The sequence below is a fragment of the Meles meles genome, chromosome 19 (genome assembly GCF_922984935.1).
Source record: "Meles meles chromosome 19, mMelMel3.1 paternal haplotype, whole genome shotgun sequence".
Lineage (NCBI taxonomy): Eukaryota > Metazoa > Chordata > Mammalia > Carnivora > Mustelidae > Meles > Meles meles.
Genome location: NC_060084.1, coordinates 56,860,709 through 56,873,400, shown reverse-complemented (window position 1 = coordinate 56,873,400; position 12,692 = coordinate 56,860,709). Strand labels below are relative to the sequence as shown.

General features: G+C 62.0%; 1 protein-coding gene across 1 annotated transcript; it reads right to left on the bottom strand.

The window, feature by feature from the left end:
- Positions 1-1,771: 1,771 nt before the first annotated feature.
- Positions 1,772-12,485, bottom strand: EPS8L1 (EPS8 like 1). Its single transcript, XM_045987079.1, has 20 exons — positions 12,443-12,485; positions 11,782-11,834; positions 10,372-10,412; positions 10,185-10,243; positions 9,497-9,658; positions 9,014-9,163; positions 8,436-8,518; positions 7,554-7,809; positions 7,156-7,282; positions 6,911-6,999; positions 6,744-6,818; positions 6,496-6,644; positions 5,816-5,957; positions 5,681-5,709; positions 3,427-3,553; positions 3,210-3,341; positions 2,952-3,057; positions 2,593-2,767; positions 2,187-2,319; positions 1,772-2,101 (listed from the first exon to the last, which is right to left on the bottom strand). The coding sequence occupies exons 2-20, from the start codon at positions 11,796-11,798 to the stop codon at positions 2,015-2,017; spliced, it is 2,139 nt and encodes a 712-aa protein (XP_045843035.1). The 5' UTR covers positions 11,799-11,834; positions 12,443-12,485; the 3' UTR covers positions 1,772-2,014.
- Between the last annotated feature and the right edge of the window lie 207 nt (positions 12,486-12,692).

The window sequence follows — 12,692 nt, the reverse complement described above, 5'->3', positions numbered from 1 at the left end:
GCGGGGGTGCATGGGAAGGGCTTGCCGGGAGGGGGGGCCACCTCGAGTCTCGGCCCCGAACCAGGGCTGCTGTGGTAGCCGCAGGCGGGAGCGTGCAGCTGGCCCAGAGGCCCGGGCTCACCAGTGCTCCTAAACGAATTTGAGCCAGCAGCCAACACTGATCTTAAAAACCCTAGGATTTGGGCTTTTTTGGCTACTTGAATGGGATAGTAGGAGCTCTTCGTCCGGCACGGTCACAGGTGGCTGGGGCTGGGCACGAGGATGGGGCGTTCTTTCATTCCTGGTCATATTCTCCTTTCCAGACCCCGTCCTACCTCCTGGTGCTGTGGTAGTGAGGGAATGAATGGGAAAGACCTGACGGGTGAGGAGAGGAAGGGGTCATGGGGGGTGGGGCAGGGGCCGAGGAGGCAGGGGCGTCTGTGTGCCCACAGGATTGCGAACCGGCCGCTCTGGGCCTGCTCTCTGGAAAGCGGGCACGGGCAGATACTTGTAGGTGTCAGGGAGGGAGCAGGGCGGGGTGTCAGGGAACAGTAGGGACAGTCTGCAGGGCGGAGGTGTACCTGAAATGTGGAGACGAGGGAAGCAGCCTGTATGGCCGGAGGGAGATGGGAAGGATGAGGTTGAAGAGGCAACGGCCCGCTGTGTCAGGATGGCCCCGGTGAGGTGGGACCTAGGCTTTAACAGGTCCTTTGGCTGCTGCACTGACAACAGTCTGGGGATGACAGGGACAGAAAGGGGGAGCCCAGCTGCTATGATCTCAGCAAGAAGTGGGGGGTGGCTGGAGATGGTGAGAGACCGTGAAACTCTGGGAATAGTGGAGGGGACAGCAGCCTGCAGGTCCTGACAGGCGGACTGTGATAGCATAAGGTGTGGGTCTGCCTTGCTCCAACCCTGGATCTCGGATTTTATCTGGTGGGTTATGAGGGGACGACAGAGGTGGGGGGGGGGGGCAGAGGGGAACAGAATCAGAACTCCTGCATGCCCAGGGCTGCGTCTGAGCTCGTCTAATCTTGGAGGGCAGCCTGGGAGTCTTAGGTAGAAGCTCGCAGGAACTAGGTTGGGAGGGGGGCTTGGCAGTGGGCATCTTGGGGACACAGAAGTGAGCACAGGTCGAGGAGGAAAGGGCGGTCTTCCTAAAGCTAGAGGGGCATCCAGTCTGAATGAGGGTGGGATCCAGAGAAAACCTGTCCTAAACCAGCGGTGCTCACGGTCTGGACCGTGGGAAAAGGAGCTGGCTGTCCCTGACAGTTGTCACCTCACAGGAGAACAGTGGCCAGGAAGCCTGTGGCACATGCAGGAGTCAGGCCTCCTTTGCGGCTGGGCCCCCAGCAGTTGGTGGGGAGGGAGGGGAGAGGGCGCTGGAGAGGACAGGCTTCTCTGAAGTGGGTGTTTGAGCTGCAGCAGGAAGGCTGAGCCGCTTACCAGGCAGCAGAGAGCACGCCCCCAGCCCAGTGGCTGAGGGGGCCTGGGGGTGTTTGAGGAGGGCAGGGCCAGAGTGCAGGGGGCAGGGGGAGGGGATGAGGTGGGGTAGGGACCAAACCTCTCAAGGCCTTAAACGTGAGGCGCTGGGGCTAAGGTGGCCTTGGGGAGCCAGGGAAGGAGACTGGGGGTGTTCACAGCTCTCTCTGGACTAGAGGACTGGCCAGCGGGGGAAGAGGAAGCCTGAGAAAGAAACCAGAAAAGGTAGGGACTGGGAGCTGGGGCGAGGGGCAGGTTGCTGGGCCCCCTGGTGGCCGCGTAGAAAAGGGCCGGCAGTTGACAATGCCTGGGAAGAGGAGGCTGTTTATAGTCTGGGTGGCGTGTCACAGGGCGCAGGGCACCCGAGTGTGGCCCCTTTCCCCCCACTCTTGGCCAGTCCGCTCACTCAGGAGACTCCACGGGGTTGGGGGAAGACCAGAGCCAGAACAGATCTGGAGCCTTCGCCAGGGGTCGTCTTCCGTGGGTGGGGGTAGTCTGCAGAGTCCGTTCTCGCATGGGGCTGCCTGGAAACTTCGAGCAGAGCAGCCGGGGATGGTCAGATAACCTCTGTTTCCAAGTCGCCTTCCACCTTCTTCTTCTGCTTCTCCATCACCGCCTCCAGCTCTGACACTTCCTCTTTGTCCTGGAGGGCGGGGTGAAAAGCAGAAGCCTGGCCTCCGAGCCCTGGGCACCCACCCAGGCCCCCGCCGGGGACAGCAGCGGCTCACCTCCAGCAGCGCGCGCTGCACGGTGACCTGGCTGTACACGCGGGCCCCCTCCTCGGGGCTCACGGCCCGCAGCTCCTCCTTCTGCAGCGAGAAGAGCTGCGCGCCAGTCAGCACGCCCAGCGCCTCCACCGTCCTGAGCAGAGCGGAGGGGGAAGGGTCAGGCCCCTCGGCCAGTCCTCGCTTCAGCCCCAATCACGTCCCTGCTGCCGAGCGGCTGTCCAATCAGAACGGCGTTCTTGCGCCAGCGTCCCTCCCCCGCCCTGTCCGAGGCGGTGAGCCGCTTGCGCCCGGCTTTCCGCCGAGGCAGGAGCTCCCTGGTCACGCCCATACAAACCCGGACTTCCGGGCGAGTAGTGCATCCATACACACCCCATCTCGGGGTCCCCAGCCGGCCACAGGCACTCACCCGGCGCTAAATCCCTTCGCCTGCAGCCAGGCACGGACCTCCATGGTGTCCGAGTGCGGGCTGAGCTGGGGCTCCAGGGCGCGGGGACCCGGGGCTGCGCGGCTGGGGCCGGAGCGGCCCTGGGCTAGGCGCGCCTGCAGCTCCTCGTTGACACACAGCATCTGGGAGAACTTCTCTGCAGGCGGAAAACCGGGAGGGAGCGTGGATTCAGGAGGAAGGGTCCTGGGCCTGAGGGGAACAGATCTCCACCGTCCTCAGGATGGGTTGGGAGTCTGGTTCCTCTTTTTGAGCCTTGGCTCCCCGGACCGGAGAGCGAGGACAAGGATGGATCCCTGGAAGGGGGTGCCTCCACCACTCACCCTTCTCTCTGGGGTCTAAGTTGAGGTTATCACAACTGTCCCAGTGCGGCCGACATGAGGTAGGAGCTGGGGCCGGCGCTGGTGCATGATGGGGAGTGCTAGCCTCCTAGAGAGGGGGGTCAGAGCACTGAGTCCCAGCCCCTCCACCTTCCAGAGGCCAATTTCTGAGCAGCCCCGCCCCCCTCCTCTGCCAGTGCCCTTGGCACCTGATCCTCACATTTCTCCTTCCCTTAACCCCTGGAGTCTGCCCTGGCTCACCAGGCTGCCGGGAGGGCTGTGGCTGCAGCTTCCCCGGGGCTGCTGGTGGGGTGTCAGGATATTATAGGGCACGTATCCTTCCTGCCCTTGCTGGTCCCGAACCTTCCACCACTTGCGCCTGTCATCCAGGACCTGAGGGAGGTAGAGAGGAGAGCTCAGAGCCGGGGTGTGCAGCTAGGGCTAGTCCCCTGCAGTCCCCGGGTTCTCCACCCCTCACCTGCAGCACAGCCTGCTGCTTGACCGACAGCTCACTGCTGTTGCGAGCCTGGAAGTCGTAATTACACAGCACCCACTTCCCGTCCGGCTCCGACTGCGGCTCAGCCTCCGGCTCTGGGTCTTGGTGACTGTGGAGCAGGAGGGTTGGGGATAAGGAGGTAGCCAGTCCCGCTGCTCGGGGCAGTAGGGTACCGGTGTGAGCTGGGGTTAGAGCCAAGCAGGGGTAGGGCAGGGGCCAGGTTAATACTGTTAATAGAGACTTGAGATGGGAACATCTTGAATGCATTTTGCTCCTTCTGTACCTGGCTCCCAGCTTGAAAGCACAGGATAGGAGTACTAACATCACCACCACCTGACAGATGAGAGCATTAAGGCTCAGAGAAAATCACTTGCTGCCCAGCACATGGCTAGAAACAGCTGCTGTTTATTGAGCATCTACTGTGTACTGGGCTCAGGCTTAGGAGGACCCATAGTTACGACACAGTGGTTACCTTTTAGTTAACTTCTAGAGCGAACTAGGTGCCAGCACTGTTCAAAGACTTTACATGTACTGGCTAATCTGACGCTCACTTCGGCAGCACATATACACGTATCGGCTAATCTGGTTTTTGACCCAACCCATGCTATAACCCTGACCTTGGACTCCCCTCTCCACTCCCACCCTTTTCTCCTCCACTCCCGACCCTACTATTTTCTATTTTACAGTGAGGAAGTGGAAGAACAGAGAGAGAAAGAGGCACGATGGTGTCAAGTTCACAGAGCAAGAAAGAGGCATTGGCTACACTGAGGGAGACCCAGGCAGGCTGGCCCCAGAGTCCGTGTCCTGAGTAATTCTGGCCCACGGTGCGGGCCGCTGGGGGTGAGCCTGAGCTACCGGGGCAGCTCTGGCCGGCTTGCCTATAGAACCTCCTAGATTTCTAACTCCTCCGAGAAGGGATTATTATTCTCATTTTCTCTGAACTGGAGGCTCAGAGAATGGAAGTCAAAAGCTGGCAATGTGCGGCATCTGGGTGGCTCAGTCCGCTAAGCGTCTGTTCAGCTCAGGTCACGGTCCCAGGGTCCTCGGGTCAAGATCCTCATGGGGCTCCCTGCTCAGCGAGGAGCCCGCTTCTCCCTCTCCCTACCACTCTTCCTGCTTGTGCACTCTCTGTCAAATAAATAATAAAATCTTAAAAAAAAAAAAAAAGCTGGGGGTGTCAAACCCAAGATTCAGAAGCACAGGGAATGGGTGAAGTTCTGTGAGACCAGGCAGCTGTGTGGGGGGGGGCAAGATGTTGGCTCTGATCCCCCAGGAAGAGGGACCCAGGCTCGGATCAGGCCTACCTGTGCAAAGGAGAGGGGGGGGTCTTCAGGGCCGCGGCGCCCCCTGTGTGGGGCTGGCAGCTCCCAGAGTGCTGTCTTTGCTGAGACCCTGCCGGGCCCCTGCCAGACCCCCCTTCTGCTCCTGCAGCTCCGCTTCTTGGTCGTCGTCTTATCCCACGAAGTTTCCCTCGCATCCGCCCTCAACTTGCTCAATGGCCCTAGAGTCCTGGCTTCTCCATGCCCCTTCTGTGTCCCCTCTCCTTTTTGGAGTCATGGACTCAGACCCCCAGCTCTTTCCTCCCCCAGAGATTGGGAGTCCAGGTCTCAGACCCTAATTTCCCCAACCTTCTAACCTTTGCAGGCTCTCCATCTGACACTCAGCAGGAATGGAGACAACTGCTTTCCACAGGCCTTGGGAAAGTGTGGGTCTGGCCTCCCCATGGCTGCCTCTCTCAGGGGCCCAGAAATACTACCACTTCCTAACTTCCCCAGAAACGTGCCTCATGGCTCTTGAAGGCCCAGGTCTTCTCTGGGTCTCCAAGGTCCCTTGTACCAGACTCTAGCTCTTCTTCAAAACTCAAATGCCCAGTTCCCCAGTCTCTTCCCTCTGACACCTGGGTGCTGTCTTAGGGACCCAGACAGGGAGTTTCCCTGGCCCTGGGAAACCAAACTGTCATCTCCCAGCCTCTCAGACTTGACCCACTCCCAGCCCCCCTCCTCCTTCAGACCCTGCAATCCGGGCCTCCTCCCTTGGACCCCTCAGTCTGGGCCCTGCCCCCTCCCTCCCTTTTCCCCCCTCTCCCAGCCCTGGCCCTTCCTCCTCACCACCTCACCCACCTGTGACAAGCCAGGGAGATGGAAGGAAAGACAAAAAGGAGTGGAGTTAGTGCCTGGAACCCCCAGGATGCACCCCTCCTCTACCTGCCTTGTGGGGGGGGGGGCAGGATACTCACCCATTGACAGCGACCTGAGGCGCACTTTGCTGGGGGAGAGAGGAAAGGAGAGCAGCAGCTCAGGCAGGGTCAGACTTCCATGCCCGGCCCCACTGTGCCCCTGGGGGGACTGCGTGGCTCCCCAGGGAGCCTTACCTGCTGGCGCTGCCGCTCATGCTGCAGCTGTTTCTCCACTGGGTCCTCCCAGGCGCGGCCCTGCGGGTCGGTGGCGGGAGGCTCCCAGCCGCTGGAGAACTCAGGGCTGTACGGGGATCCCTCCTCGGGGGGCAGCTCCAACCTGCAGCCATGGGGCTGAGTGCTCAGGGACCCTAGTCTGGGCCCGAGCCCTATGATTAACCTCACTAAGGTTTTCCCCAGCCTGCGCCCCTGGCGCCAGCGCCGCTCCTTGAAACTCGAAACTCGCTGCCCCGCACCTGAGCTCCACCCCCCACATCCACTGTGCTCGTAAAATACACCGATTTCGCAGGAAAAATGCGGTGGTGGGCCTCTGAATCTCCTCCTGATTCTGCACACATCCCACCCCCTCCCCTTAATCCGGCTCTGCTCTCATCCCGCCCCCACCCCGGAGACTCCCTGCCTCCCAGCGCAGATCCCGAATCTACAGGTCTCACCCCTCTCCGTGGAGACCCGCCTTTCCTGCTGCGATTGGAACTGGAGTTCAGGCTGCGACCCCGGCCCCGCACGAATGTCTGCCCCCTCCCGCCCCGTGGGCTCCTGCCATTTGTCCCAGCTTCTGCAGTAGCCTCTGTCGTGCTCGCCAGCCGAGCCCCGCGGCGACCCTTCCCTGCCTCCCAGCCCCCCGACCCCTGCCTCACCCGGGGCGGGTCCACGAGTCCCCCAGCGACGTCCAGAGCGCATTCTCACGTGGGGTGAGGTGGTCCCGCAACAGTGCCACGGCCTCCGACGTCAGGTGCGGCCGCCGCACTTCACTTGCGAATCGGGGGCCGCCCGACGTGTCCACGACCTGCCGGGGTACAGGAGTGAGCAGCCCACGCCACTGCCTCCACCCAAAGTCGCGCCCCTTCCTCCCGCTGCAGGGGGTTCGCAGGGCCGCGGCTCTCACCAGTTGCAGCGGCCCGAACAGGAAGTGCAGCAGCTCTGGGGACGAGGGGTTGGCGATGTTGCTGCGCAGCCGGGCCTGCGGGGCGCGGGAGGCGCCGGGGTTAGCGCTCGCACCGGTGGGTTCGCCATCCCCCTGCCCCGCGATGGCCGGGGCGCACGCGTTCTCACCAGCAGGCTGAAGGCATACTTGATTTTCTGAAGCACGTCGGTGTACTCGGCCTCGGAGGGGGGCTTGGCCCTCAGCGTCAGGAGACCCTCTGCGGGGAGGGGAGGCAGGTGCGGGGACACAGAGACAGCACGAGTCAGAGATCCCCAGGCAAGGGGAGTCACCCCTGGCGAGGGAGACCCTAGGGCGAGGGAAGAGGTTTGGGAGTGACCGGAGGCTCAGGATCCCGCTTGGGGGCGCCCCTCACCCCCAGCCGCCCGGCGCGGGGTCCTGCGGCTGCGCTCCCGGTGCTGCAACACGCGAGCTGCCTCCGCAGACTTCTGCAACCTCGACACGAAACTCTCCACGTCGTCGAACACATGGTTCAGGATGTCCTGGGGGACAGAGCCGGGGACACGGGGGACTCAGGGATGTGGAGTCCTGGCCGCTCCTCACCCCAAAGCCCTCAGGCCCAGAGCCTGGACATCCTCCCCGGCCAGGTCACGCCCTCTGCTGCCTGGCCCTGTCCCCATATTCCAGTCACTGTCGGCCACTCCCCCAGGATTCTGACAGGCCCACGGCCCCCCAACAAAGCCCCACTCCTAGGAGCTGGGACTCACTCCCCACAGCGGGTCCCGCCTCCAGGCCCCAGGCCCACCCACTCACCACCTCCCGCTCCGCCTGCAGACTGGCCAGCTCCGGACCGCGGGGGCCCAGATCCGGGGAGGCCGGGTCAGGGCTGCCTGTGGTCCCGGTCCGGCAGGGCCTCTGCGACTCTTCCGCTTCGGGGATGGGCTCCGCCTGGGAGCGCCCCCGGCCAGCGCTCAACGTGCTGATGACCGCTCGGACCGACGGGCGGCGCTGCAGGGGAGGGGTCTCGGCCACTGGCGAGGGGCGGCGCTGCAGCTCCTCTTGCGTGGCCCTGCGGAGGGACAAGGGGAAGCAGCCTGGGTCCATGGCAAGGGCGGGGGGAGGGAGGATAGGGCAGGGGACGAAGTCGGGCCTAAAACTGAAACACTGTGACCAGCTGAGCCAAACCTGGGGCAGGGAGAAATCGGAGGTAATGGGAAGGGGAACGCCTCTCCAGAGGGAAACTGAAGCCCGAGGGAGGAGAAAACGAGGACCAGAATTAGGAAAAGTCGGTTTAGAGAGCGGGTACACTTGTCTGGATGCTACCGGGGGACTCAACCAGGCTTTGACTCCAAAACTCGTGCTGTGCCCGACTAGGGCGATCTGCTCATTTGTCAGAGGGAGACCAAGGCGGGGGGCGGGGAGGGGGAGACCGGGGAGGGGGAGACTGGGCAGGGGGGAGGAGGAGACTTGGGAGGAGGAGAAGAGGGTGTAGGGGGGAGACCGAGGGGAGCGTAGGGGGAAGACTGAGGTGGGGGGAGGGGGGAGACCGAGGCAGGGGGGGGGAGGAGGGAAGGGGGAGACCGAGGCGGGAGGGGGGAGGGGGGAGACGGAGGCGGGGGGGGGGGAGGGGAAGCTAGCCTCCCAGAGACCCCACCGTCCTCTCTTCTCCCCCGGCTTCCAGCCCAGCACCCTCACCTGAGCGCCGCAGGTCTGCGCTCCCCGCGGCCCAACCGGTAGTCGTGCAGAGCCCCCTGGATGTCCTCTCGGATCAGCTCCGCCTGCCAATCGTGCTGTCAGGCCAGGCCCCCACCCCGCCTACCGCGTGCCCCGGCATGGGTCGCGAGGATGGGATCCCTGGCTGGGCGCCAGACCCCCTCCAGTCAGCTGTCCCGCGCGGCGCCCCACGCACACCCACGCCCTGAACACTCGCCCGCACCGCACCTCTGCCTCGGCCCTAGGCCTCTCGCCAAGCCCGGAGGCCGGGTCCCGCTGTTGCCTCGCCCCTAGACCATACCCGCCTCCGGTCCCGCCGCTCCCAGACCCTCTCCCCCCACGTGCTATCGTGCTCTGTCCCGGACGCTCGGCTCCATTTCGTCACGTTCTACAGTGAACCGGTCTAGCTGTCCTCAAAACCCACTCCCTCCTAGAACTTCTTTCCTGGCCCCGCCCCCTCTACTGGCCCCGCCCCACCCGTGCGCCAGCCCCACCCTCGGAATCCAGAGGGTCCCTTCCCTGTCCCAGGGGGCTGGCGCCCCCCGACCCGGCCCACTCACCCCAAGACGCAGGCCCTGGAAGAAGTGCACGTCGGGGTGCGTGCGCTCGGGCTCCTGGCACACGAGCAGCAGCAGCGAGCGGCTCTGGCCGGGCGGCAGCACCGCGTCGCATCGCACGATGGCAGCCAGTGGGTACAACTCCAGCTCCTCCTGCGGGCCGGGAAAGCGGGTAAACTGAGGCCCAGAGTCGCGGGGACTCCATGGGGACAGCAGTGCCCGCGGGTATGGCGACACCGCCCAGGCAGCCCCGCGGGGTTGGGGGGTTCCGGGAGGTGGCCCCGCTGTGCTGGGGGGTTCCAGATAGCACCCCAGTTTAATAGAGGAACTAAGGATGCTCAAAAGAGGAGCGGAGATCTCTCCCAAAGTTCCCGGAAGATGGACATGCAAGGGACAGGATTCACATTCAGAAGTCCCCGGGGTCAAGTCTCTGGGCCTCCCCCAGCTCTGGCCAGCCGCTTCTGCTACCCACGTGTCCCCTGGCACCTTGGAGATGGGGTCAAGCAGCGTGACATGGTCCGGACACACGCGCAGCAGCATCTCTTGGGCCCAGATGCGACCCTGGCTGTCCATGACGGCCAGCTTCCGTGAGGCGTCCTCCACGGTGTGCACGCCATCCTCCTCACCCAGGCAGAAGGTCACCAGGTGCTGGCACAGGCGCGGAGAAAGCAGGGAGTCCCAGGAGGACGCCGGGGCGGGGGCTCACACCAGCCTTCCCGCCGGAGACTAACACCATTCCTGAAAGCCTTCCGGATCTCGGGCTCCACCGGTGGGGCCCCTCCTCCCAGGGCCCTGCGTTTTGCTTTCATCTGAGCGACCAGCACCTGAGCCCCGCCTCCCCGCACACTGGAGGCTCCTTGAAGGCACTGGTTCTGTCTAGTCCCCTCTAAGCTCCTCTGCCTCCATTAGAGCACTGGGCACACTTGGTCTGAGCCGTCCTCACACAGGTGTACCTAACGTTTGTCCTCGTGGCCTGACTGTCCAGCACAGACTCAAGTGGAAGGGACTTCCTCTGCCGATCGCCCACTTCTGAGGGGGGACAGGAACAGCCCATCTTGCAAATGGGCAAATTCAGTTTCCTGGCTTCCTTCTGCTTTCAACACCACCATCTTCCCAGGCCTGCCTGCCTTTCCTCCCACAAGCCTCCCTGGGGCGATGCAGACTCCAGACTCACATTGACTAGATACTGGGAAACGTCAGCCATAACCACAGTGGAGTACCGCTTCCTCTGCTCTGTGGGGGAGAGGAGAATGAACCCAGAAAACTCAGTGCCTCCTCCCTCAGACCCAGGAGTCCAGGCCCCCAACCCCTCCTCCCTCAGACCTGCTTTCAGCCTGGGGTTTTCTTGTTCCCAAACTCACCATAGATTGACTTGGCACTTGGTTTGGGGGCAGCTTCTGGGCTGGTTAAGGAAAAAAAGAGTGAGAGGGGCCATGGGAATTGGGGGAGCATGGGGGTTTAGAATGCCAAGCAGAGCAGCAAAGACTTCACTGTGAGGGCAGTGGGGAACCATGGGGGGTTCTGAGCAGAGGAGGGCAGGGCCAGAGCTGGACCTTCACACAGGTGAGGCAGTGTGGTAGCACGTGGTGGTGGAGAGTGTGGTCTCAGCTGTCGCACAGAACTGGCTTGGGCTCCCCTGTCCATACTGCCTTACCATAAGACCCTGGACAGGAGACCTAATCTCTCCTGCCTCAGTTTCCCTTTCTGTGAGATAGGGGTTAGTAATCTGATAGCCACCATCTGGTAGAGCGCTTGGTGAACACACGGAGAGTTGAGGGCTTTCAAAGCCCATAACTTAACTTTCAGTGCCATGATACAAAGGGTAGCAAACAGCAGGTGCTCAATAAAGGGGGGGGGTTTACAACAGCATTAACATTTGGGGTAGACAGATACTTATCTTCCCCTCCTACTCCCATGGGCCTGGCTCTTCCCGGCCAAATCCTTCTCTTTCTCTTTCTCCTGCCCTTCTGGGTTACCTTCTCCAAGAAAAATTCCACAGAAATGACAAAGACTCAGAGCTCGGGTGGGATCAGGGATGAGGGAGGAGAAACACTTTCAGTCAAACCTCTGCTCCCTATCCTGCTCCTACCAGTCAGATCTCTGCATAATTTGGTTACCTCTGTGCTGGAGAACTACCTTATATCTCCCATACAGCTATTCCCATGGGCCTCTCTTTGTTCTTCTCGATGCTCACTCCAGAGACTTGAACTTTATTAGAAACAGCCCAGGGGCTCCTGGGTGGTTAAGCGTTGGACTTTTGGTTTTGGCACCAGTCATGATCTCAGGGGCATGAGATCGAGACCCACATGGGGCTCCCCGCTCAGTGTGGAGTCTGCTGAAGACACTCTCTCTTCTGCCCTTCCCCCATGCTACTTCTCTCTGAAATCAATAAGTCTTAAAACAAACAAACAAACAAAAAACGAAAACAAACAACGCCCAGATTTGTCTGCAAAGCATCAATATTTAACAACAAGCTAACCACGGCTACAGTGGCTCCCAGGAGGGGAGCACCTGCTCTTGGTCAGAGTCTCTGCTAATCTTGTACCTTCATTATCCTGTCAAGCTCTCAGAATGGTCTCTGTTTCCCAGAGGAGCTCAGACTCTGGCTCGGTGGCCAGGGTCCCCCCCTGCTGAGTGTTTAGTTGGGCAGGGAAGGGGGAGCACAGGCGTCCTTCTTAGTGTCCACGCTGGGAATGTTGCGAATGCCCCCTGGGGGTGGGGGGAAGAGGGCGGCAGAGGGGGCTGGGCAGCCTGGGGGTAGGACCACTTACCCGGTGGTGGTGCTCATGGTGAGAATGGGAAGCTCCTGCCACCTAGAGGTGCACTGGGAACCAGCAGAGAGTGAGGGCCTGACCTGGCCAACTGTACCAAGGATTTTTTTCCCCAGCCCCTCCTCCCTCAGACCCAGGAGTCCAGAACCCCCAGTTTCCCCTCCCTCAGACCTGGGAGTCCAGAACCCCCAGCTCCTCCTCCCTCAGACCTGCGAGTCTAGAACCCGCAGCCCCTCCTCCCTCAGACCCAGGAGTCCAGGCCCCCAGCCCTTCCTCCTTCACACTTTGTACTCTGCCCCCCAAATCTCTCAGGGATCCATGCATTTGGCTCCCTAATCTATGTGTACTCCATTTTGCTTCCTCTTTCCAGGGATCCTGTCTCTAGCCTAATCTCAGGGGCCCAGGAGTTCCAGCTCAGAGCTTCTGGACCCTAAGAAACAAAGGGTCTTGTCTCCAAGTCCCCTCAGAGAGCCATTCAGCCAGTTCCTCAGCCACTGTGACCTCAGGCTGTCGGGTCCATCTCCCAGCCCTCACCTCCTTAGGACTCACGGGTTTAGGTCTGCCAGCCTTCCTGGTATGTGGACCCAGGCGTCCTAGCCCCCTGCTCCTGCTCCCCAGGAGTCCCGACCGCAGCCCCTCCTGGCAGGGGCCCTCTCCTCACCTGCCGCTGGAGAGGCCCTGCTCTCTGCTGTCCCAGGGTTCCAAATGCCTGCCTGTCCTTCCTGCTCCCCGCCAGGCCCGCCCGCCTCCGCATACCAGTGCACTCACTGGGCACAGCCCCACCGCCCTGGCCCCTGGGCGGGGCCAGCACAAACACCGGGGTTGGGGTTGGGGGGAACTGGAATGGCCTGCGGGGAGCCAGGAGCTGTGACGGTCTCTGTCACAACACTAGCTCAAGGACAGCAAGCTGT